The sequence below is a fragment of the Nesoenas mayeri genome (genome assembly GCF_963082525.1).
Source record: "Nesoenas mayeri genome assembly, chromosome: 8".
NCBI classification, from domain to species: Eukaryota; Metazoa; Chordata; class Aves; order Columbiformes; family Columbidae; genus Nesoenas; species Nesoenas mayeri.
Window position 1 is genome coordinate 30,745,533 of NC_137554.1, and position 23,601 is coordinate 30,769,133.

General features: G+C 46.4%; 2 protein-coding genes across 7 annotated transcripts in view; one reads left to right on the forward strand and one right to left on the reverse strand.

Annotated features, from left to right (window-relative positions):
* Positions 1-744: 744 nt before the first annotated feature.
* MED8 (mediator complex subunit 8) lies at positions 745-10,965 on the reverse strand. 2 transcript variants are annotated; one of them, XM_080349060.1, is made up of 7 exons: positions 10,901-10,965; positions 7,849-7,967; positions 6,771-6,915; positions 5,986-6,126; positions 5,484-5,559; positions 4,207-4,455; positions 745-1,205 (listed from the first exon to the last, which is right to left on the reverse strand). In XM_080349060.1, the coding sequence occupies exons 1-7, from the start codon at positions 10,904-10,906 to the stop codon at positions 1,141-1,143; spliced, it is 801 nt and encodes a 266-aa protein (XP_080205186.1). In that variant the 5' UTR covers positions 10,907-10,965; the 3' UTR covers positions 745-1,140. The 2 variants fall into 2 exon arrangements, with proteins under 2 accessions (XP_080205186.1, XP_080205185.1); XM_080349059.1 differs by having other exon boundaries at positions 5,484-5,565.
* A 33-nt stretch (positions 10,966-10,998) lies between these two features.
* Positions 10,999-23,601, forward strand: part of SZT2 (SZT2 subunit of KICSTOR complex) — a 56,387-nt gene continuing 43,784 nt past the window's right edge. For all 5 annotated transcript variants that reach the window (XM_080348632.1, XM_080348635.1, XM_080348633.1 and 2 more), the window contains exons 1-9: positions 10,999-11,034; positions 11,290-11,415; positions 11,558-11,731; positions 12,077-12,247; positions 14,447-14,578; positions 16,635-16,794; positions 17,271-17,377; positions 17,560-17,770; positions 18,977-19,147. In XM_080348632.1, the coding sequence (XP_080204758.1) occupies positions 11,005-11,034; positions 11,290-11,415; positions 11,558-11,731; positions 12,077-12,247; positions 14,447-14,578; positions 16,635-16,794; positions 17,271-17,377; positions 17,560-17,770; positions 18,977-19,147 (1,282 nt within the window). In that variant the 5' untranslated portion in view covers positions 10,999-11,004. The remainder of the gene's footprint in view (positions 11,035-11,289; positions 11,416-11,557; positions 11,732-12,076; positions 12,248-14,446; positions 14,579-16,634; positions 16,795-17,270; positions 17,378-17,559; positions 17,771-18,976; positions 19,148-23,601) is intronic.

The window sequence follows — 23,601 nt, forward strand, 5'->3', positions numbered from 1 at the left end:
AGGCTGTATCTGCTGAGTGGAGATTTCCTCACCCGTAAGATTGCTGACAGATGCTATTGAGTAAAATACAGTGCTGGCTTTCACCACAAGTCCAAAGGGAAGCCCAGGCAAGAGCACCAAGAGGCAGAACGATTGTCTTTAGGATGGTGCTCTTGAGTATGCATCCCGTCCCCCTGTTCTCCAAATAAATTCATTAGGCAGATTATATGTTACAACTCAAGGGCAGAAAGTAGAACAGGGATGGCTTCAAAATGCCCACTTCCAAAGAGAAACAGGCCAGATGTCACAGCCTGGCCAATTCAGAGGTGCCCTGGTCGTGAGCACATTGAAATACCTCTCTGAGGGTATATGAAGTAGCTAAGAAACTTCATAGGAAACACAGAAGCAGAGAACTATGGAAGTGATATCGGACCCAGTTGGGATTTGTAGCAGCACCGGAATACAAAAGCTCTGTGCTTCTGTTCCTGAAATGTTGCCTTCTTGTTGTGGGCCCTGTAATAGTCCTTCCCAGTATTTTGCTTTCTGGGGAATAGTCATAATGGGTTTACAATGAACAAGATGTTTACTGCTTATGTTTGTAGCCTGCTGACTCACTTTATAACAGCCCTTTACACATAAGCCTACAGCTTCAGCACTCAGCCTCCAATGTTTTCTGTATATTTTAGATTGAAGCTGCTCTGTAGCCTTACCCAAAGGGAAATGAGAGTCTTTATGACCCAACACCAGCATCTCACAGTGTGCAGAACAAGGTCTTTATTCAACAAGAGGGAGGAAAGCAAGAATATCTCGAGTGAACAAGCAGAAATGGACAGAGTGCTCTGTGCAGCTCTTCAGGTTCTGTATCAGGAAAGGGTACGCATCCTGCAGGCCAGACCTGAAGGAGATGGAATCAGTACCAGAAACAAAGTCTTCTGCTCCAACTGAACAGAGAAGTACTTGAGTCCAGGAGAACATGGCATTAGCGGGTCCACACAAGCCACCCAGCACTAAATAAAACCCAAGGAAGTGCCTCATAACCCCTGGCTCCCTGGGTATGGTGTGTGTGAAGGGACTTGGAAGTCCTAGAAGGAATCCAGATGTGGCGGCTGCAGCAGGGACAGTGCTGGTAACTGCTGTTCCCTGGGTCTGGTTCATCTCAGCTCATCTCTGATATGGATGCATTGAGGCAGATTTGATGTTTGTTTTTATGCCACTCGGCATTTTTCCTGGAGAGAGACAAAAGAAAAAGAAAAAGCAGTGTAAAATCAGCTGCCTGAGAGGACATTTCCCCAGGAGCATGCAAGACTCACAACAACCCTGTCTGGGCTTTTCCTGTTCCACTCCAGGTACCACACCAGGCTTACCTGCTACAGCATCTTCCAGCTTCTGACCTAGCACAATCAAACTCTTCTGCAAATTGGCATCTTTCTCTGTTGAGAAATCTTGACAATTCCTGTGTCCCCCTGCTGTCCCCTTAAATTCTGTCCTTGTTCCATCTTAGACAAGCTTTCCTCTTTGTCAGGAGGCTCCTACAGGAGCCTGGGACTTGTTCGGTCTCACAGAAGTACCCAGACTAATCTCCACTTCCACTCCAGAGAGGCAAACACAAGAGCCTGTATACCCTTCCATGTAGCATTAAATAGTCAGGACATATATTTAAATTACTAAGTCTCTCCCAGATCCCATATCCACCTCTTGGACATTATTACTCTTTGCTGATAACAATCACACATGGGAGTGTGTTCAAAGACATCATAGCAGCTGACAATAAGTGTACAGTGCTAGACAAAACCAAGATGATCAGAAAACGAATCAAAAGGACAGCATATCCAGCACAGGTGGATATTCAAAGAGCACTCCTTCAGAAAGTGTGATGTGTGTTCAAATCAGAACAGAAAAAGGGGACAACTTTTGAAAATTAAACCCACAGTGCAGCAGGACAAGAAAAGATCTGATGAGCAAATGGTTGAAAGAATAAAGATGATTAAATTAAACTTTCTCAAACATATCCAAAGCGAGTCCCTGCCTGCAATGAGTTGACAGGCAACCTGGTATCACTTCAGCACTAACCATCGGTAGACAAATTCATTAAGACATTACTCCAAAAGGAAGAGGGAACAGGACTGTATGGTTCACCCACATCTGGAATACTGTGAACGCTTCTGCTCCCAGTCTTGAAAACAAACAGAAAAGGTGCAGGTAAGTGTGACAAGGATGGCATGAGATAGACTGTAATTTAAACAAAGACAGATAAACAGAATAGGACTCATTAGCTAGAAAGAAAAAAGATGGACAAAGGGAGGAGGACATGACAGCCTTCAAAAAATGAAAACTTGTAGAAGAAAGCAACTGAGGAATAATTGTGCACTGTTTCCTACAAGACAGCTAAAAAGGAAACATGCAATAAAATTAACAGGCAAAAGATTTAAACATAAAGAGGATTTTTTTAAAAGCAAAATGGGATAAAGCTGTGGGACATACTGCCATAGGTGCTGTAGAAGTAAAAATTGCAGTTCAAAAAGGAACTGTGGAAATTGTTGGCTGCTATACGCACCGGTCTCAAACCAAACTCTGGCTTAAAAACCTTAAACAACAACAGCTGTTAGGATATACTTTGTTCTTATATCCTTTCAGCCTCGGCTACGGGCACTATCAAAAGCGGGATAGCGGGACTGGCCTTTGGTGAAACCCATTATAGCTGCTGTTATGGAAAGGGAATTGCGGGTACCACCAGCTGGAAAAGTGCTCGTGTTATCAGCGCTCTGCTTACTGCACGGCAGCAACTGCCTGCCCGTCCTGGAGACAGTGTTTGTGGGTACACAGCCAGAAATCACAGGAGCCCTCTTTGTTTCCAAATCACAGTGGAAATTACTTTCTAACTCTTATATAAATACATCATTAACTTAGGATTAATATTGTTGCTCAAGTTCATTTCTGAACAACAGTCATTACACAGACAAGAAAACACCAATTATGATATCTGATATTGAAAATCTCAATTAACATGAACAAAAGAATGACAGCACAGGGTTAGGCCAGCAGGTCCCCCAGGCCAAACCCACTCCTGACAGCAGAAGACATACCAGAACAGGGCAAGCCTGCAGTGATAGCCCTGCAGAATACCCACTCAGCTTCCAACATACTGTGGCTCAGGGACTTGGAGTGAGAGGTGGTGTCTTTTGGGATTAGCTGCTGATTGATTTTTCATCCAGAAATTCACCTACTTACTTACTTTTCCATCTCATAAAAAATTTAGGTACCCATCACACACTTGGCAATGTGTTCTACAGAGTAATTACTCAGTGTTCGGAAAAGTATCTCCCTTTTGTTTTGAATCTCCAAGCTGATATTTTCATTGGTGCACTTTCATCAGTCCTTCGGGATCATGAGAAACAGTGAACAATCATTCCCCATTCACCTGCTGTACACAATTTGGGATTTTATAGGCTTCTACACTTTCTTCTCCTTACCCCAAAACTATCGTCAGTAGCAGAGATCAGAACTGCACATAACATTTCAAGTGTAGGTGCCCAAAGGATTTATACAAATGCCCTCTGTTTCTCTGTTCCATTTACAGTAATTCCTACATCTGGTTTGCATTTTTGCCCCAACTGAACATCCAATTAATGTCTTTACAGAACTATTATATCATGTATCTATTCCCCAAATACAAGCAACTAGGTTAGAGTCCAGGTGCTGGACATGTAAAGTCAAATTGCTATGCCTATATGTTTCACCTTATACTTAATACAAATGTAATCTACTATTATTAAGTCAAGTCACTTTGTACGTTAAATCCTTCTGTGACTCTTTATAGACAGCTTTTGTTTTTTTCTTACCTTAAATAACTCATTATCATAAAACTTTTCCACTCTATTGCCTACCCAGAACTTAAATTTGACAGCAAAAAACCCAGCTTAGATCCCTGCAAAACTATACTGTGATCTCCCTCCACACTAAATCCTGTGTTCACTAAGTCTATTATTAAAATGGTATTGCAGTGTGAGTTAAGAAGCCGCAGCCAGATGGCTGGAATCCATTTCAACCTCACAGCCAATGTGAAGCAGGTGGTACTCTGCTGTTACAACCTGCCTCATGTTACAAAGGCCAGAAAGGAACCTCTTACTTGGTTATATCTAAAAGGTGCCTGGGGAAGGATCTCTACATCTGCATTTGTCTTTCTTGCTCCCTGCATTTCCATCACCCTCAGATATGCAACTTATTTACCTGGCTGTCCTGTTTGTGCCATCTGCACTCCTGCCAGCATCGGCTGCTGCTGAGCTGGTGCGCCCGACATGGAGACCTGCTGCATGCCCGAAGCACCTGCAATGATGGCACCAGCTCCTGGCTGACCTGACTGGACAGATGCTCCAGAGCCAGGGGGTCGCCGATTTGACAACCCTTTCCCAAAGGCCACAGCTGCTACCAGTGCATTAGTATCTGCAGGGTTGAAAGTCTGCTTGTTCTGTCGCAAACCTGTAGAAAAATAAGAGATTTTGAAGCACTTTGGCAATCAAGTCTAAAAAGTGGCACAGCTGGTCCTGAATTTACTTGTCTGCTATTTCAACGCATGTAAGAGATCAGCTTCTAGCAAGCTGTCCTAAGAGTTTCAGCAGGGTCAAAGAAGATGCAAAATCCAGGGACAGTGGTGATTCAAGGGTTTCTCTGCTGCCTGCAGGTCGTATACTGCTCAGGGACGGAGGAGAGAGGGAGCCAACTCCTCCATGCCCATAAGAATGTTCCCACTAAAGCCCTGTCCATGCTGAATCCTATGGCAGGTAACAAGCACTGCGTTTAGGATAAACAATGGCAACATCCTCTTTTGGAGGCTCATGAGCAGCACAGTGTCTACAGGTTTTTCTAACACACGCCTGCCCAGTTATTCTATTGACCGTGGAAACCAGACAGAACCTGTCCTTGGGTCCTTGTTCACACTATGTGTGTGTCAAAAAAATTACAAAAGAACCCAAAGCACCACTGCCTTTGAGAGTTGTGCATAGCACTCCTAGGAATAGTGAACAGCTGATGGCAGAGACCAAAAAAATCAGAGTCAGAAGCAGAAAAAGTTGACCATGAGTCTGAAGCAGCCATCATCTAGAGGATGTCACACAAAAGCCTGCCAACAAACATGTGGACTCATTCAGAACATGACTAAGGGGTTTCCCATTCACTGCCACTGCATTTTCACAGCTATTTTTATTAATCCAAGTTGACTGGGATGTTTTCTTGGTAAATACCTACCACCTTCTCAAACGGGGATATGGCAAAGGGTTGGAATGACCTTCCTGCCATGAACAGGTCACACAAGCAGGACCCATCACACCCACAGGACCCCTTTTCAAATTAGGGTGCTCCAGAACAAATCTTGCATCTTCTGGAATGCTTTCGTCTGTGCTTCTCTTCTGCATTTCCCACACTTCAGGCTCTTTGATTTACCTATTTTGGCGCTACCTTCCAAGCCTGCTGCTTGGACCCTGCACCCCACTTCCACCCCAGTGACGTACCTCCACTTTCAGATTCACGCTCCTCCTTACTGATTTTCTCCAGCAGATTTGAGCACATTTTGTTCAGACTTTGGATCTGTTTCTGCAAAATGAAAACCATCATAAACCACCAGGATACCTCCAACTCAGTACAAGTCAGCAAGGTAAATGAACAAACTTTCTCTTCCCCGGATCTGTGGAACCAAACATAAGCATTTTGGTGGCAGCGCCTAGACAGCCCAATGCTGATGCATGCAGGAGGGGACTATGGGGACAGGATAACCTTCGTCTTTCTCTGACGGGTTTGATGGCACCTCCTGTGAACAGCCAGTGGGCTGGATACCCTTGCTTTCTGAAACTGTGGAGGAACCCAAACCTCAGCTAGGGTCAGCTGGAGAAATCTTGGACAGAAAAGGACACAGCCAAAAAGAAAACTGTCAGGTGGAAGGGTGAAGGAAGCAGAGTTAAAGGGCATCTTGTGCTTGAGGACTAATAGGCAGAAATATCAAACTTCTTCACCCACCTGTGCCACATCAGGGCTAATTCGAGCTGCATCTGTGATTAGCTGCTTCTCCTGCTCTTCCACCTCGGGGTCAGGCTTAGTTCGAAGATGGTCGGGCACGACCTCATGGCTGAACACCGGCACGCGCCCCTCTGTCTGCCGCTGTGACGGTTGGACAAGACACACTCAGAGCCTCCTCCAGCCCAGCGCTCCGGCAGCTCAAGACCAGAGCGCAAGGCCAGCAGCTTGCTGTGGGGAAACCTCAATCTGGGCAGTGTTAGGAGGTTTCAACAATTTGTCTAGGAATTTGCACTCTGCCTGTTCAGTCAGAGCAACCCACAGGGTTCTGCAGTGCAAACCCACCAGCGTAGCCATGATCAGTTGAAATTTTTTCTCACTCAAGCAGAGAATAAACATTGCCAGTGCATGCCAGAAGTTCTGTAACACACTCTGTGTTGGTCAGATGACAAACAGAGAAGTCTAGATGGAAATATCTGACAGAAACAGCACAGCTATGGCAGAGGAAACCAGGAGCTTGCAAGGAGGCCTTCCAGTTACACAACAGGACATGATCTCTTTCAGCTCCAACGTCGTGAAAATAACATATTCATAAACAGGAACACCTTCTGTAAAGTGTATCCAGTTCAAGTGTTTGTAGGTGAAAGCCCCCCAGCAAAGCAGCTCCCAGGCAAACTACTCAACACCTTTCCCTTCTCTACACCCAGAGCTGAGGAATGGCAATCTGGAGCAGATGCACAACCACTTTCTGATGCTCCAAGGCCAACAGTCAAAGGGAAGTTTCTTACCATGATCTCCTCATCGCGGTCTGGAGACAGCACTAGGGGTATGATAACCTGGTTTCGCAACAGTGGGGTCTTCTCGTGCTTTAGCACTTTATTCAAGGTGTTCAGCTGCCCTGACAGCAATGCAAAGCTGTCCAGAACTGAAGGCCTGGGAAAGCAAACAAAGAGGACATAAGATGGAAAGGAATGCCACAGAGGGCTTTTATCTCTTCTTCACTCAAATGGCTGGAGAGTGAGGAAAACAGCCATTACTCCTCAAATCAGCCTATTCCAGCCAGCAAGCCAAGAAACCTAGAGCTGAATGTGCAGGTGTAGACAAATCCCAGTCCCTACATACTATGCTGCAAATAGCTCAGGGACGTTACAAGCAGTAGCCCTGGAAGTGGCAGATGTTTGGGATTCCAGTAGCACACAGAAGTAATGATTTCTTTATCACTATCATTTATCTCCTAAGCAGTACAGCCAGGAGAGATTATATTTATAGCTTGGCTCTCCAGACTAAGGAATAATGAAACAAAATAACTGGTAATCTTGTCAAGAAAGTCCCCTTCAGCTTGCTCCCCCCAGGGATTCACCACCTCTCCTGCCTTCTGCAACATGAACTATAAACACTAATTGCCTGTGAAGCTTTGCTGCAGTGGCAGACACTGTTTAAGATACTGTATAGTTTATTAAGCTGTAGATACAACATCTTCAATCAGGAGGAGAATGCCACCTTGCATGTCTCTCAAACTGTCTGGAGAAACATGCAGGACCAGCAAAACACAAGAGCTCAGTTTATACCAAAGCTAGAAAAAGACAGAAAGGTCAAGAAATACTGAAAAAAAAACATTGCTCATTTTATAGAGTATGTGGGTATCTGGGATATTTTGTTCAAGCAGCTTCCAGTCCCTGCAGATCCAAGTAACTACACTAGTTCTCATAAAAAGCCTAGATTAAAAGATACTAGCGTGACTCTACAGCATGAAACCTACTGACAGCAGGCTAATGTTTTTTAATTATACTTTGTGGCCATTTGAGCCAAGTCAGGAACAGCTTCAGCAGTGACTGTCAGTGTTCCCAGCTCTGTGAGAAACCTTACCATGTGAGTCGGTCATACTCATTCTCCAGCTTGTAGATAAAACTGACCAAGGAGTTCTTCAGGTCGGCCACCTGACTGATGAGCGCCTCCAGGGTCAGCTCCAGCTGCTTCTCCTCTCTCTAAAAATAGGCAGGAAAGACAAGGGATGAGGACAAAACGCATTCCCCAGGTGTTGTGGATCCATACACATGCAGCCACAGTCCCATTTCTCCTACAGAGAGACTACTTTTCAGGGGGAGCAAACAGAGACTCTGGAGAGAAAAATCCTATGGTTTCACACTGACCCCTTCCTCTTGGGTCAGAACACTTAGGCAAGAGACATGGCCCTGAGACAAACCCTTGGCTAGCTGTCCTCTTTAAGATTTACATGAATGTAGTGAAGACATTATCTTTTTACCACATCAGGCAAAGTCATCAAAGTTAGTTCACACCACCTTTGTGAGCCACTTAAACTCATCCAGCTCAAAGCAGATTAGCATTGCCTCAACCTTTTCTGACAGCAGATGTGGGCGCACTGATGTCTTCATCCAAAACAGCCCTTTGCAAAATGAGTACCAAGTCCACAGCCTCAAGATTCCAGTTTCTCCCCTTTGCATCATTCTTCACTTTCTTCTTTCCCAAGTGCCACTTCCAGCTGCTAAAGGAACTGGAAGTTCCTACTGTATTCATGCTGTACCCACCACGGGAGGCCCCGTCGAGACAGAGACCACACATACCACCACACGTACAGGTCACCTCCCAGCTCTTGTGCTGGATTATGTTGTTTACCTTTTCCACTGAGATCCTGGGATGAGGGAGGATGGTGACAGATAAAGTGTTGGGACAGGGGATCTGTTGCTAAAGACACCAAGGCATATCCTTGACTCTTGCAAAAACCCTCTAGAATCTATTCTAACTTCTTCATACTACAGTATTGCGCAAAACATAATTAAAGTCCCAGCCCTAATGAAGTGTTCATGTAAGTCAAGAACCATACAATAATAATCCATGAGGAGGGTGGGACAAAGCAATCAAATAATAGAAAGGGAATGCCGATTGGGAAGGCAGATAGAGTGACTCAGCCTCTTGGCACGCTTGCTATTGGTTTTGTTGTCATTCTGTTTAAATGCACTGGACCAGCGTGAGATTCACTGGAGGGATTATCAGGTATCGCCCATGTTCACAAGAATACAAAACTATTTTATTTGATTTATGGTCTGTAAGACTATAGAGGCTTTTTTTAGTAATCACTTATCAGGCGTCACTTCGCTTAAACACTTTTGAAGACACGGCTGATTCAACTTTGTTAAAAGGTGATCCCCAGTCCATGGAGCGTGTTCACAGAGTGGACTGCCGTGTGTTCTGCCTCGAGACAAAACCACTCTCCTCCATCTTGTGATGGAACCGGTCAGTTCCTGTGCAATTAAGAAATGAGTTTACAAACTCAACTGTTTGTGTGTGCTGTGTTTGTGCAAGACTAACTAATGCCTGTATTACGAGCTGGGCAGGCAGCCAGTGTTCTGGTGCCGGGGTGCCAGACATGTGCACCCACAACAATTCCCTGGTCCATCGCCTGTGCTTACCCAAACAGCCCTCAAGAGGGTGAGTGAAATCCTATTGCAGACACATTGCCCTTGCGGCAGCAGCGCACTCCGAGGCTTCTTCTTCCACAGGCTCCCTCCAACACCATTAAGAGCTGGAAGCAGGTGTAAGCACTGCAAGGCATGCACACAACAAGGCTGCCCAGTGCTTCCAAGGACCGCCGTGCCTCTCGCAGGGGTATGCTATATTCAAGCAGCACTTTAAGGAGTTTGTTAGCAATACTAAATTGCCCCAAGGTAGTAAAGACAGCGCTTATGGGAAGGGTTGCTGAAAGACCTCCTGATGTGGAACAACTGAGAGGTAAAGGTCAGATTCAGAGAGAGTAGATCAACGTAAAGCAACACGTGGTAAAACAAAGGGGAAAAAAAAATCCTGACACACAATGATATTCTCTGAGTAAATAACGTTATCACTCAGAAACAAGATATCGGGATTATCTGAGGGTAACCCATGAAAACATCTGCCCAAGGCTCAAGAAGCAGTCAAGGAAGTAAAACTGATAACTAGATTTATTAGGGAAGCAACAGAAAACAAAGCACCATGTCACTTTATAAACACGTGCCTCGTTTGCATATAGGATATCACATGTCACTCCTGCTCCTCCAGCTGAAAAGGGATACAGTAGGAATATCTACAAATAAAGGCAACAAGGATGATCAAGAATATTCATCAGTTCTACGGGTGCAGCAGTTAAAAACAGAAAAGAATCTACTATGTGCAAATGGCTGAAACAAGGAGAGACAATATAATGAACTCTATAGGTGAGGAATTGCAGGACAATACATTTTTACTGTCTTTTCTGGTAGGAGAACTGGGAGACTTGAACGAAGTCAGCAGGTTTCAAACAAACTAGAGGAGGTGGATCTTTACAGCCCATTAGCCCGTCATGAACCCCTGCAGCTCTTTCCCATCGGACATTATGGATGCTAAAAATCCACAGCACTTCGAAAAGTAACCAGATCCTTCACCCATCAACAAAGTTCACTCAACGCTATTGAACGCAAGGGATGCGCCAGCAATAGTTTATATAGAAAAGGGACATACTGGCAATAATTTGTACAGAGTGCCATCAGTAGCTTATTTCGCTCTCTCAGCTCCCGGGCAGCAGGTTCCCGGCACAGCCGGGGCCGGTGGCGCCGGGGCCGGTGCCCGTTACGCCGGGCAGCAGCGAGGGCACTGCAAGCGGCGTCCCCACGTACAGCCCTGCAGCCCACGGGCTGTTTCCCGCTCAGGCCGCGCCCCGGCCCCCAGCCGGGCTCACTCGGCCCGCGGGGAGCGGGCACCGGCGGGAGTCGCCGCTCGGCCCCTGCCAGGGCCGGGACAAAAGCGGCAGCGGCGCCCGTCACCGCCTCGAGCCGGGAACCCCCGAAACGCGGGGCCCGACGCCGCCGGCGCAGCTCCCGCCTCCGGCCCAGGCGGCCCCGCTGTCCCCAACCGGGCCCGCCCGGCTCCCGGCTCCCGGCGCCCTCACCTGCATGGCGGCTGCCTCGGTTACCGCGGCAGCGCAGCGCTTCCGGGTCGGCCGCGCTCCGCGAGGGGCGGAGGTCAGAGGGCGCGGGGCGGGGCCGCGCGGACATGGCGGCCGCCGAGAGGCCGGACTCGGAGGTGGGAGCGGGACGGGGCTGCGGGGCCGGGCCGGGCCGGGCCGGGCCGGGCTGGGCTGGGAGGGGAGGTGAGGGGCGGCCGTCGTGCGGGGCACGGGGTCGCGGTGGGGAGTAGGGGGGCGGGCGAGCTGGCTGGCTGGCCGGCCGGCCCGCCCGCGATGGGCTGGAGCAGCCTGGGGTGCGCGGTGGGACCAGGGTGCCCGCCCGGGGTCCCGCCGAGCCCCGGCTGAGCTGGGCCGCTGCGCTCCCGCCGCAGGTGGAGGAGGCCGGGCATGTCTTCCTGCTGATGAAGAAGGACTATCGCATCTCCCGCAACGTACGCCTGGCCTGGGTCCTCAGCCGCCTCCACCAGGTCATCTGGGCCGTGCCCGAGCCCGAGCTGGTGAGTGGGGCCCGGGGTGGGCAGTCAGCGCAGCCTGCTGTGACAGGCCGGCCCTGCGCCGCTCGGAGCCTGCAGGAGCCCAGGGCCTTTCTCTGAGGCTTGGGTGGATGTTCCAGCGCTTACTATTCACTTGGTTTTGTAGGTAAACTCAGAAAATGAACTTGATGTTCTCAGCATCTTGCCTAACGGGTGGCAGCCAGACGAGCCTGTCCAGCCCAGGCCCTACCTCCTCGTGCCCTCCACGCGGGTCACCTTCCTGGCCCGCCAGTACCGGTTCGTGATTGAGCTTGACCTGAGCCCCTCCACAGGGATTGTGGTAAGTGCAGAAGCTGCTTCTTTGGGCTGTTGTGTATGAAAAGGCTGGGCCCTTTTCAGTTTGCTGAGAAAGCATATTAGTTCCTGTGTTAGTTTTACCTTTGACAGAGGTTTTGCTTTTGCCAGGAGCAAAGAGTGCAATGCATGTAGCTGTGCAGCTTCATGGCAGATCCCGTCTCTCTGCTGAATGCTCAGTATATGACCTTCATCTGCAGAGAGCTGTCATTCCAATCCAGCTGCCATTGCAGAAGGATGTTTGTTGTTGGCTCTGCATTTTAGGGCAATGAGCAGTGAGACTGAAAGTCCTAGAAGATGATAAAACTGTTTCCTTTCTCTGTTTCTGTAGGATGACTCAACAGGGGAGATAATTTTTGATGAAGTGTTTCATGCCCTTTCCCGATGCTTGGTGGGGTTGTTAAGACCTTTTCGTATCCCTGGTTCAGACATTATTTACCAGCCAGAGATCTTTGTCACCATCCAGGCGTATTCCTCCATCATTGGCCTCCAGTCCCACCAGGTAAAGTTCAGCCTCTCCCTTGGCACGTCTCAGCGTGTGAGCAGCCCGCCCTGTTGGCTTCCTGGGAAGACAGGGGAAAGTGGGGTCTTGTGGTACCCGCGCTTGGTTATCTGGGGTGCTGCATGCTTGTCTTGTTAAATGTGCAGCCTGGTGTGTTGGGAAAGGATGTGTGAGTGACTTCTTCTTCCTGGGGAGGAGGCAGCAGTTTCTCCTGGGGGAGCAGCACCCAGCAGAGACCACCACCCACAGGCACCTTCTCAGAGCTGAGCCATGGGGAGTATTTCCCTTGTGTTGAATATGTGCTTGTTGTTTTGGCTTTTTTTTTTTCCCCTAATTTCTATTGACTAATGCTTTTTGGCCTGTTGTAATTAGAAGTATTCAAGAAGTCTTGGTGTGCCCCAAAGCTTGTCTGCCTGCTCCAACTGTGTAGCAGTGGTTTATTGAAAGATAATTGCCTCTTCCTACAAACCTTGCTCTCTTTTTGCGCTGGTACAAATGTTTCTCCTTGCTGAAGAGACCAGCTGGGCTCCAGCGAGATTTTGCTTGAGACGGGGCAGGTCTGTTTAACAAATCAAAATCTGGTTTATGGTGCCAGTGTAGTTTTTGAAGTTTATCCTTCTTGTTTACCCTTCCACCTCACGGTATTTTAACGTTATTTTCAGGAATTTCCTTATTTGCCAATGATATTTTTGTGTCATCAGCAGACACCATCATGCTTTGCCTCATCATCTCCTCTGTTTACTCTAAATTGAACACTGTGACATTGCTATGTGTTTCATCTTTGGATCTGTCTAATGACCTGTTTATTGTGTGATGCCAGGAACTGCAATCTTTGGGTACAAGTGAATAAGCTTTATGTTACTTATGTGGAAGTAAAGGCACATACGTGTATCACTTGTCCTGGAATGCCTATCTGTTTTGTAATCATTTAGTTTTCCCGTGTTGTTCTGAGGTCTTGCCCATCTGAGGTTCAGGGGTTGTAGATAACAGTGTCCCAGCTGTCTGTTGGGTTGTCTGTGTGTTGTGTCTTTTTTGCCTCCTGGTTGTGGGCAGAGATTTCCTGTACAGTGGTGGCGTCTGTAAACACAAGTGTCATGCCTGTCAGCTCAGGGAGTTCCTGTGGTGACAGGCTCCCTCTGTCACATCACTCAGCCTCCTCTGTGATGTCCTGTCTTATTTTTGCTTTATTTCAATTCCCTGTTCCTTTATCCAGCCACTTACTGGAAGAGAATAGGATCAGTCTATAGAATCTCAGAATTATTCAGGTTGGAAAAGATGTTTAAGGTTGAGTCCAGCTGTGCCAGCCAGGTGGAAGGACTGTCCTTCCTTCTGCAGTTTCTAGCTGTGACAAGCAAAGCCACCCTGAAATCCCGAAACACTGAGCGTCCCACTGGTGTTCACGCTGAACAGGTTGAATATGGAGGGATAAGCACGGAAGTACAGAACCTTAAAATATAAATTTATCAACAAGCTCTATTTTTTTGAAATGTTTAAGATGAACTCCATCATACTTAATGCTTCATGAAGAATAGGGCAGAAAAAAGCTGCATGAATGAAGAATCCCAAAACAGTAATGACAAAAGAACAGTATGCTCATATACCTCTTACATATACTGTCTGAAATTCTGTGTGGGGTAATACCTTGCTAATAGTAAAAGGATCTCTAGAAGACATTAAATCTACTTTGACTAAAAATCTAGTTTATTGAACACATCTTGCCTGGTATATTCTTGGCTTTTAATTTCAAATATATCAAGGTTATTAGTACAATAATAGCCAATATTCATGCTGCATAATATTCTTGTACAACTTGTATTGATGAAGTTTAAATCTGCTGAACACAAACGTCACAGCTCTATAGGCACGTTAGATTAGTACAAACAGGCCTTCCCTGGAGACATCAGGTCAGGGTTAAGGGCTTCTAACAAGGATCTTGCATTGCTTTCTCCTGAAAACTGCTTATCCTGGAAGAAGGAAGAAGTAGGAATTTGCCTGAGAAGGAGATTTCCCAAGGAGCGATGTGAGCATCTGCCGCAGAGCTGCTCGCAGGCAGTTGGCACTAAACAGCAATAGTGACAAGAGGCCAGTGCTGGACCTGGGCTTTGTCAGGGATGTGTCTGAACTGTGCTCCTGTATATCGTTTGGGGGGCTGGTGTTATAAAACCCTAACTTGGTGACTGACATGTGTCCTTGGGCCAGGTACTATTCCAGGGCTGTCAGCTGGATGAGACGAAACGAGAGGCTTTTCTGGACCAAGTTTACTCACAGCTCTGTGCCTTTGAGAACAAAGTGGCAGAGATGCTCCAGCAACAGTATGAACCCAAACCGCAGGTGAGGAGGGCAGAGGTGGTTGGGGTCTCTTGGCTCCTTGGAGATCTCTGCTCTGGGGGGGTGGCAACAAGAGGAACAGCAGTGTGGGCCTGGAGAAGGAACAGCTAAGGAGTTTGTAAGAGAACTTTGTGGGATCCAGTTATGAGATGTGAACACTGAGGAAAGCAGAACCGAACCAGTGATGGGAATGGTTACTTTCCCCAAGATGATTGCACCATAAAGCATCCTGACTTCTTGTACATCATGGGATAAACTGTAGGATATGCTTTCTCTCCGAAGAAGATGGTGGGAGAGATGATTATGCCAATATCCTCAGTCTGTAAGTAGCTGTGAATATGCCCCTGGCCCTTGTTACAATCTTGAATGAAAATACTTCCTTGTTACCATGAAACTGACCATGAAACTGAATAAACAGCTGGTGCAGATTCTAATACTCCTTATAATCTGTGGCAGATGCTGTTCAGTAGCCAGGATGTAGGGATCAGCCAGTTAATGATAGCACTCTAAAATACAGCTTAGGATGAAATTAAAAGTGAGACTCTGTAAGGATTCAGAATGTTTATGGGTTTCTTATCAAGATAATCTCTCCTGATCTTGGAAATTAAGAGCATGAAGGTTACATTGTGATACTGCCATGTTCATGTAGCAGTCACAGTTGTATCTGTGGGCACATTTTTGCAGTCAAAGGCATTATTGGCTTGACTGAGATTATTTAGTCCTTATTTAGCATTAGTTATTAGAGTTTGGGCAAAAAATAAAAAAAATGTCTCAAAACCAGGTGAGCTGCTGGTTACCTATTGCAGTTGTATATCTGAAGTGCTTCGAATCTCGTATTCTAGTGGAAATGTATATTTTTGAATGCCAAGACTATCAGTCCTGGAACAGAAAGAAGACTGCAGGAAGTAAATACCTTTACCTGTGTGTCCAGCTGATGTTTTTGCAGTGCTTTGTATGCATTCCTGCTCGCTGTAGTATTTCTCTTGTGGTAAACTATCCTATAACTTTTTTCATGCAAATGGGGGGAAAGAGACGCGCTTGCAGCCGGAGGGACTGGTGAGTCCTGCCACAGGCTGTGGGTGGAGGCGGGAGGTCCCAGGGGAAGGGCAGGGACTGAAACTGTCTTTAACTTTTGAAGTTGCATTAGTTATATCATTGTCAACAAGTGTCTGCATTTCAGGCATCTTGCAAATTAAAATGATGGATTGTCATGGGTTTTGCTCATGAGCACAAACTGCTCCCATTTGTGCAGAACAAAAGTTCACTTAGTTCTAATGTGCTTTTCCCAGCTCCAGGCATCTGTAGTTTGGCAGGGGAGGGTCTTGCTCATTCTCTGTCATGGCAGTAAAAATGAAGCAATAGTTTATTACAGGGTTGAACTACCAGAACCTCCTGGAGATGGGGGACTATGAATGCAGTAGGTTCCTCATCAGTGTAATTATACAAATTTCTTGCTTTGCCTGAGGGGTATTTTTCATAGAAGACCCACAAGAAACCTGCCTACATTTCCTTATATCAGCACTGCATAACGAGTGCTGTTTAAACAGAGTTAAATGTATAGGCACTAGACTTTGTCCTTATGAGGCTCCTCAACCCCTCTGCTGCAGTGCTTGGTATGTGGGATGTTGCTGTCTCTGCCTCTCCAGTGTTTTTGGGCTTTACTTGAGTAGATACTGAATAGCTGCAGCTTCTGCTAGACTACAAGGAAAGAAGAGGTATTAATCATCTCTTTAATTGGGAATTGCTCTGCTTTGCAGAGGGGTTTTAGTGACCCCAAAACATCTCATCTTTCCCCTAGTGTGAGAAATCAGCCTATAATAAAGCTCTGAGCATGTTGTCCACTTCCTCTGCCCCCAAGCAGCCCTGCCCAGCTGTTCTAAGGGGCCTGGGAAATTAGGATTTTGAGAGCACCTGGAAATCTAGAAGTTGAGTCTGCTGAAGTGCTCCAGAGCTGTGGTACTATGGGGTGCTAGGCTGAAGGCTGTGAGGAGAATGAAAACTAGAGCTAGGCTGAAGTCTGTCCCATGGGGCCTAGTGGTTGTTTTTTTCACTTTTCCAGATGGATCTGTCTCCTCTGAGCCAAGAGAGCCCTGGTGATGTGCAGGAGCCGTCTGGGAGGAAGCCCAGCGTATCTGTTGTCACTGCAGATGTTGGCCTTGTCAGCATGGTCCGACAGGGCATCCTGGCGCTGCAGCTGCTGCCCTCCAACTCCAGCGCAGGTTGGCTTCCTCTGCTGCATGAAGGGTTGCCCAGTTGCCTATGAAGGATTGTATTCCTCCTGCCTTGGACTGAGATTGATTTTTCTAAGGGTTGATGCATAGACCCTTTTGTTAGGGATGACATTTCAGCAGCAGCTATTGCTCTGCACTCTGTGGGCAAATTGTGACGGTGGGAACAGGGAGGAGAACAACTCTGCACCATGTGTGGTCTGTCACCGTGAGGGGATTTGTGAGGAAGCACAGCCATGACTGTTGCTCAGAACAGCTCGGGGTGTGCAGAGCTGTGCCCCATCTGAGGACTTTGTTGTACCTGGTTGGGAAATTTGCCAGCTCCACAACACCTTGGAAGCTGTAAACCAGCCTCAGCATTTTCCTCTCTGCTTTTGCCCTGCCTAAATTTTATCCCTGGTGGATATGTCTGGAGAGTGGTATCTGGTTGAGATGGAGAATGCACTAAGATACTGCCCTCTTCACAGGTATCATAATAATTACGGATGGTGTGACGAGTGTCCCTGATGTGGCTGTGTGCGAGACTTTACTCAACCAGCTCCGCAGTGGCACTGTGGCCTGCTCCTTTGTACAGGTAGGTCTGCTGTTGTCTGTGAGCGTGCGGGCAGCTGCTGGCAAGAGGGGAGGAGAGGAGTCGCTGTCAGCAGTGTTCACCTTCAGAGGGGACTCTTCTGCCTCTCCAAGGCCTTGGCTTGGTTCTATCCCTTGTCCTCAGCAGTGCCGCACTCTGAGGTATTGTCTTTATCCATCCCATAGGTGGGCGGTGTCTACTCCTACGATTGCAGCTTTGGCCATGTTCCCAATGTGGAACTGATGAAATTCATCGCCATGGCCACTTTTGGTGCTTACCTCTCCACGTGCCCTGAGCTGGACCCCCTGAGCCTGGATCTGAATGTGTATCACAAGGCGTTCCTACTGTACTCCTTTCTGCGTACTGGCGAGTCCCTGAATCCAGAATACTACTGTGGTGAGGAGTGTGCATCTCTTCCTTCCAGCAGACAGATGTTTACAGCACCTCTCTTTGGGGTGACATCCCCAGGCTTGGTTATGCTGATGCCCTCCCTTGTCCCCTCCAGGTCATTCTGAGTATTATGGAGGCAAGGAAAAGGCAGCAGTGTGTGCGCTTTGGCAAGAATGCTGCCTTCTCTGACAGGCAGCAAGGCATGCTTGTGCCTGGGTGAGAAGGAGGGCCCTGGGGGTGCACAGTATCTTGGACCCCCCAGAGCTCTGTGTCTCCTGTAGGCTCTGGGCAATGTTGGGCCATGCGGCCTCTTCTGTAACTCCCCTCCTGGTTCCAGGAATTGAGTGAATTGGGGAAAACTGCTGTCCCATTTTGCACTGTTTCCCTTTCGGTGGATTTCACTCAGCAAACTGCAGTTAGGCCTGCCATGTTGGAACTTGGAAGGGGCGAGAAGCTGTTGTTTGACCTTTCCTGCACGCTGGCTAGCTCGCAGATGCAGACATTCTGGAGAGCTTGTCCTAATTGGGTTTGCAGATGGCAGTTTGGGTTGAACAACTAGGCCCCTGAGAGCTGTCCCAAATACCTCTCTTGGTTGTTCTTATTTGTGAGTGTTAGTGACCAAGAGTATGCCAGGAAAGATTAGTTACCACCCTTTCATGCCCTGGCGATGTGCTCGTGCCATCTGTGCTTTCTGTAACTCAGCAGCAGAATCTGTATCCAGTCACAAGTTTGAAGAGAGTTGGCCTGGGACTTGAAAATGTTGAATCTTAAAAGGTTCAGGAGTTAGTAGTTTAAACGCAACCCTTCTGCATCCTGATACCTTTTAGAAAGCACCTGGAAATTCAGGGTTTTCCAGGGAAAGGGGTAAAGCCCAAAAGCTTGCTGTGCAACTCTTGCAACAGCTGTGCAGTTTCTGCCTGTCTAGGCTAAACATGTAACACCAGTGTGTGCCTTGTCACAGAAGCTGTCCCAGGGGAAGCCAGGCCTGGCTTCCCACCCTGCCCCTCTCCCAGGCCTCTTGGTGACACGAGTGGACCTGTTTGCTGTGTTGCAGAATCAGGATTGGGTGCAACTGGTGCCTGAAGGATGTGCTGTTCTTCAGGCCAGTGAGTGTTCCTGGCAGTGTTTGTAGAGCACTTTGGGAGGGCTGTTGCTGTAGGGCGAGCAGCAGCGGAGCTGCTTCCTCACAACCCCCATCTGTGCCGTTTGCAGTGTCCCAACATAGACTGTTCAATGAGCACCTCGTGTCTGCAAGCAGCAACCCTGCTCTGGCGATGAGGAGGAAGAAGCACACGGAGAAGGAGGTGCATGCTGACCTTGTGAGCATTGTCTCCGTCCGGCTGCGTGAGGGCTACAGCATCCGTGAGGTCAACATCACGAAAGGTGACTGTGCTGCACTGGGGGCTGGAAACTCAGATAGGACTGTTCTCAACTGTTTAGAGTAAAGTGCAGGGTCTGCCACCTCAGCAGAGTCACTGGTATTGTGAAGGAAGGAGCCATTTTCTGCAAATTCTAAGTTTGTGTTCTGGAATAATTGCCTAACACAGAACTGTCCAGTATTGGTTGTGCAGTTGTGCACTTGCCATGCTCATCCTCTGTGGCTGTAAGTGCCTGGAGAGGGACAGACAGACTGTGACCCTCTGTATCCTGGAAATGAGTCTCCACAATTGCAGGGAAACTACTGATAGAACTTGGGGTTTTGCAGAGTTTTCTGGGATTTCCTTTATATTTCTCCTTTTTTCATCCCTTTCTACTCCTTTGCTAGATGCACTCCAAAATACTAACACAAAGTTGAGCCCTTTGGTACAACAGATTTAATGCTACCAAACTACAGTCTTCCAAAGGAAGAAGTTGGGAGGAAAAAAGGGTATTGTTAGGTGAATATGCCAAACAGTCAGGACCATGACCAATACTAGAAGAACACTGAACCAGCCAGTGGTCCTGTTCTCTCATCTGACTCACTAGATTATTGCACCTGGAGTGTGAGAACAAACCACTGACTGAGGAGCTTGAGGGATATGAGTAGCCCAAGGAGTACCAGTAAACCATGCCTGACTTTCCCTCTCCAGCTGTGTGCTTTAACTGTGGCTGGTGCTTTAACTGAGGGGAAGATGAGGAAATCCATATAGAGGTTATGAATTGCACGCAAGAGAAGAAATTATTGTTGGCCTTCACAATGACCAGCAAAAAGCCAGGAGGATGGGATTCTTAGAACACAGCGTAAACATATACAACACATGGTGACACAGTACCTTCAACTATTCTTTTTGTCATATTAGTACACACAATATGTTTTATATCAGAAAAATCAAAGTCTGTGGTGCAACTTCAAAATCATTCCAAACTTGCCATGTGATGTTTTCTGTGAATTTACTGTGGTCTGCCTGAAAACCATGTAAATAAGTTATGCAACTGCTCTGCTTGGAAGATTGTCCCAGAGCTTCTTTGTTCTTTCTCTACCTTCCTTTCTAAACTCACTCAGACTCAATTAGAGCTGTGTTATTTTTATTATCCTTAATTAAAAGTTTATCCTCCTTCTCCGGTATTGCACAAATGTGTTTAAGAACAATGCCTCTCTCCCTGTAACCTTTCTTGTGGCAGGTTAAGCAAACCAATGTTTCAACCTTCTTTTGTAAGAGCAGGTTTTCTGTTTTGTTTATTTATCTTAACAGCACACTTTTTTCTCCTCCTCAGTTGTTCACTTTTTGCAGTTTGATGTCCTATTTCTTGAAACAGTTGGTAAGACTGTTGTAAATGTGCTTTTATCAGTGCCTTGTTCAGTAATGATACTTCTTCCCTGCTTCTGAAGTAAAATACCATATCTGATAGATCAGGAATCACATGAGCTTTCTCTGTGATTGCATTGCATTGTTAGCACAGAAATCCCTGCATCTTTCACGCACTTTTGCTTCCAGCTCTTGAGTCCTTAAGGGTGTTTTATTGTTTGTTTTATTTGTTTGTTTAGTAGGCCCTAAATGTGGTATTCATCACATAATAGTGCTCTTTAAGTTCATCTCGCTGAGTTCAGCTCACTGTTCCTGTGCGATGGCTGGGAATGAATTGCAGTTCTTTTGGCCTCAATGGTTCTTACAAACTGAATGGATCTAAACCAGCTCTTTTTGGAAGGTTGCTAACAATCATATTAGGTGGGATAATTTCTAAAGTTGGTCTTCCAGGAATATCCCTGATTTCTTGTTTTGGGAGTTTTCTATTAAAAGTAATAATCTGTTAAGATTTCCCATTGACACAGGTGTTCTAATGACATCTGCAGATTGCTTTGCTAATCTCCTATAGGTGTGGCATGAGGTGCTTCCCTTCAATCCAGGCAGATTAGGTCCATTGCACTTTCCTTGTCTAAGAATGTCTATGAAACAGCCCAACAAGTCAGTTCCTGTCCACACTGTGCTCAGTATTGTGTCTTTTGTCCTTCTGTGCACCAGTTCACTTACCGCTTGGACAACGCTGGAGAAAGAGCCTTTCTTTAATCTGGCAGCAATGGTGATGTGCTGTTATGACTGTGAAGTCCTACAGAGAAATGCTGGAAAAGGTAGCAAGTGTGAATCATTCAAAAAACAATCAGGCAAATTCACATTGTACCTTTTTACACAAAGGTGTAGCTACAAGCTCTGGCTCAGGGTGTCATTAGGCAGCAAATGCAGGAGTCTGGAAGACTGTATCAGAAATACCACCACGTGTTCACCACACTCCCTGCTCTCTCCTCTAGGTATTTTTGTGCCACCTTTTAGCCCCTGGAATGCTAAACAGGTTGATCTTCCATTTTTATGAGAGAAGGCAGCAGAAGAGCAGCTGCACTGGGTCTGAGTTCCCTTCTGTGGTGAATAGCTATGGGGAGGTGCAGAGGGAGGAGTAAGAATAGGATAAAAGTACATGGTATCTCCCTTCTCGTTATTTCTTCCCTTTGAGTGCTCCCTATCTCTTTGTAGCTCAGGGCTCCCTGAGCCAGAAATACCTCCTGTGTATTTTGATAAAGTTTTTTTTTTAAGAAAGAGTTTAAAAATGAAATGTCTGAGCTATCAAAACCACAGTCTATATTTCTATGCCAGCCTTCAGAATGGTAGCAGATAATGTTACTTATACTTTGGAAAGGTTAAATGCTCTGGGGAGTTTCTGGCTGTGATCAGAAAACTTTTAAACTAACAAAGTAAAATTTATGAAAGATGAAGACATTGAAACATTCAGCACTGCCTCTGCTGAAGAAAAGCATGTTTGGCTAATTGAACCTCTCTGCGCCATTCTGTAACAAAGTGTATGACAAAGAACAGTTAATTAACCCGGATTGCCAAAAGCTTTTGCCAAAACATGCAAAACTAAAGGCTGTTAAGGAGCCAGCTGGCTGTGAAGCGAGAGGAAACAGTGCAGTCGTGGACTTTGACACTGCCGCTTTTCTGCTTCACTTCGCCGAAGGCAAAATAGAATAAATAGCTGGATTTGTGCTCAGAGTTGCCTGGAGAGGTTATTTGTGATATTTATAAGTGCTCTGGTTACCCTCACTACTTGATTTCAGATATTTAGGCATTTAGAAGGCTACTGTGGTTAGTTAGGTATGCAGAAGTGCTCGAGAAAGGGGGAGGACCATTTTGTGTTAGTGTGTGTTGAGGAGAGCCTGGAGGACATTTTTCAGAACCTCATTTTTCTCTGTGAATTGGTTCAGCACCAAAAATGGCCAGGCACAAGCTGACCAGTGAGAAGGGCCGTTCTCAGTCTCAGGGACTGACAGACAAAGTGAGTTTTCTAAAAATGAGACCTGGACTTTGAAAGAAATCAAAGCAGCAGAAACTTGTATTAGCTATTAAGTCAAGGACCAGAAATAGATTGATTTGCAGTAAGAACAAGCCAAAGATTCATCTAGGTCTGACTTCAAACTAAGCAAATATTTTGCCTGTGTTTTAGTTTTACTTGTGTTGGATCATAGGAGTGAAGCCAGGATGACTAATGGAAACACAGGTGAAAATAGGAAATATTTTCATTAATGATCTAGGCGAAAATGTAGGAATTTACTTATCATGTTTACTGTTGATGAAATGGAAATACTTTGTTATGGGAACCAAAATACTGTGCAGAAAGCAGTAGATGAGCATTAAAGCGGTAAGAGTGAAGTGACAGTATGATGTGGGAAGAGACAAATTTATTTAGCCTCTCTGATAAACTAGATGATCTTCATATGGAAACAACAGATGGTAGAACCCTGGCAACTGTATGTGTAGTAACACAAAGCACCCATTGTTAAAAATATTAGTGACCTTAAATAAAATCCTGGTAATCCCTCAGATGAAATACAGGTGGAATATAGTGTATAGATGAATTCTTGAGGTGCAGGAAGGTCTGGGGTGGTTAATGGGAAGGATATTCTGCTGGTGACTGTGGCTTGGTTTAACCTGCACAATAACACCTGAAACTGGGTGAGGATTTCTCCCCCTAGTGCATGATCCTTGTCAATGTTATGGAAATGAAGCTTCTCAGAAGAAAAACAATTTAATCAAAAGAACAACAGAGCATGAATTTGGCATGTACTCTGGAAGGTTTCTTCTAAACACTGATGGGGGAAGAAAGCTCTGAGGGAGCCTCCCAGAAGGGACCACGGAGGCAAAAGGCACGGTGGCTTTTAAATGGAGTGTAATTGGCCTGTGAAGGGGCTGGCATGATGTGCCTATGGCAGCAGCAAATGCAACTCTGCAGGAAACATGGGATCCAGGCTGGTGACCGGTTCGGATGATTTCCAGCAAATACAATCACTTATCTCACAAATGTTACAAGTCCAGCAAACTGCAGAGCAGGCTGGACATCAGAATCGATGACTGAGCAGTTGAAACAGCAGT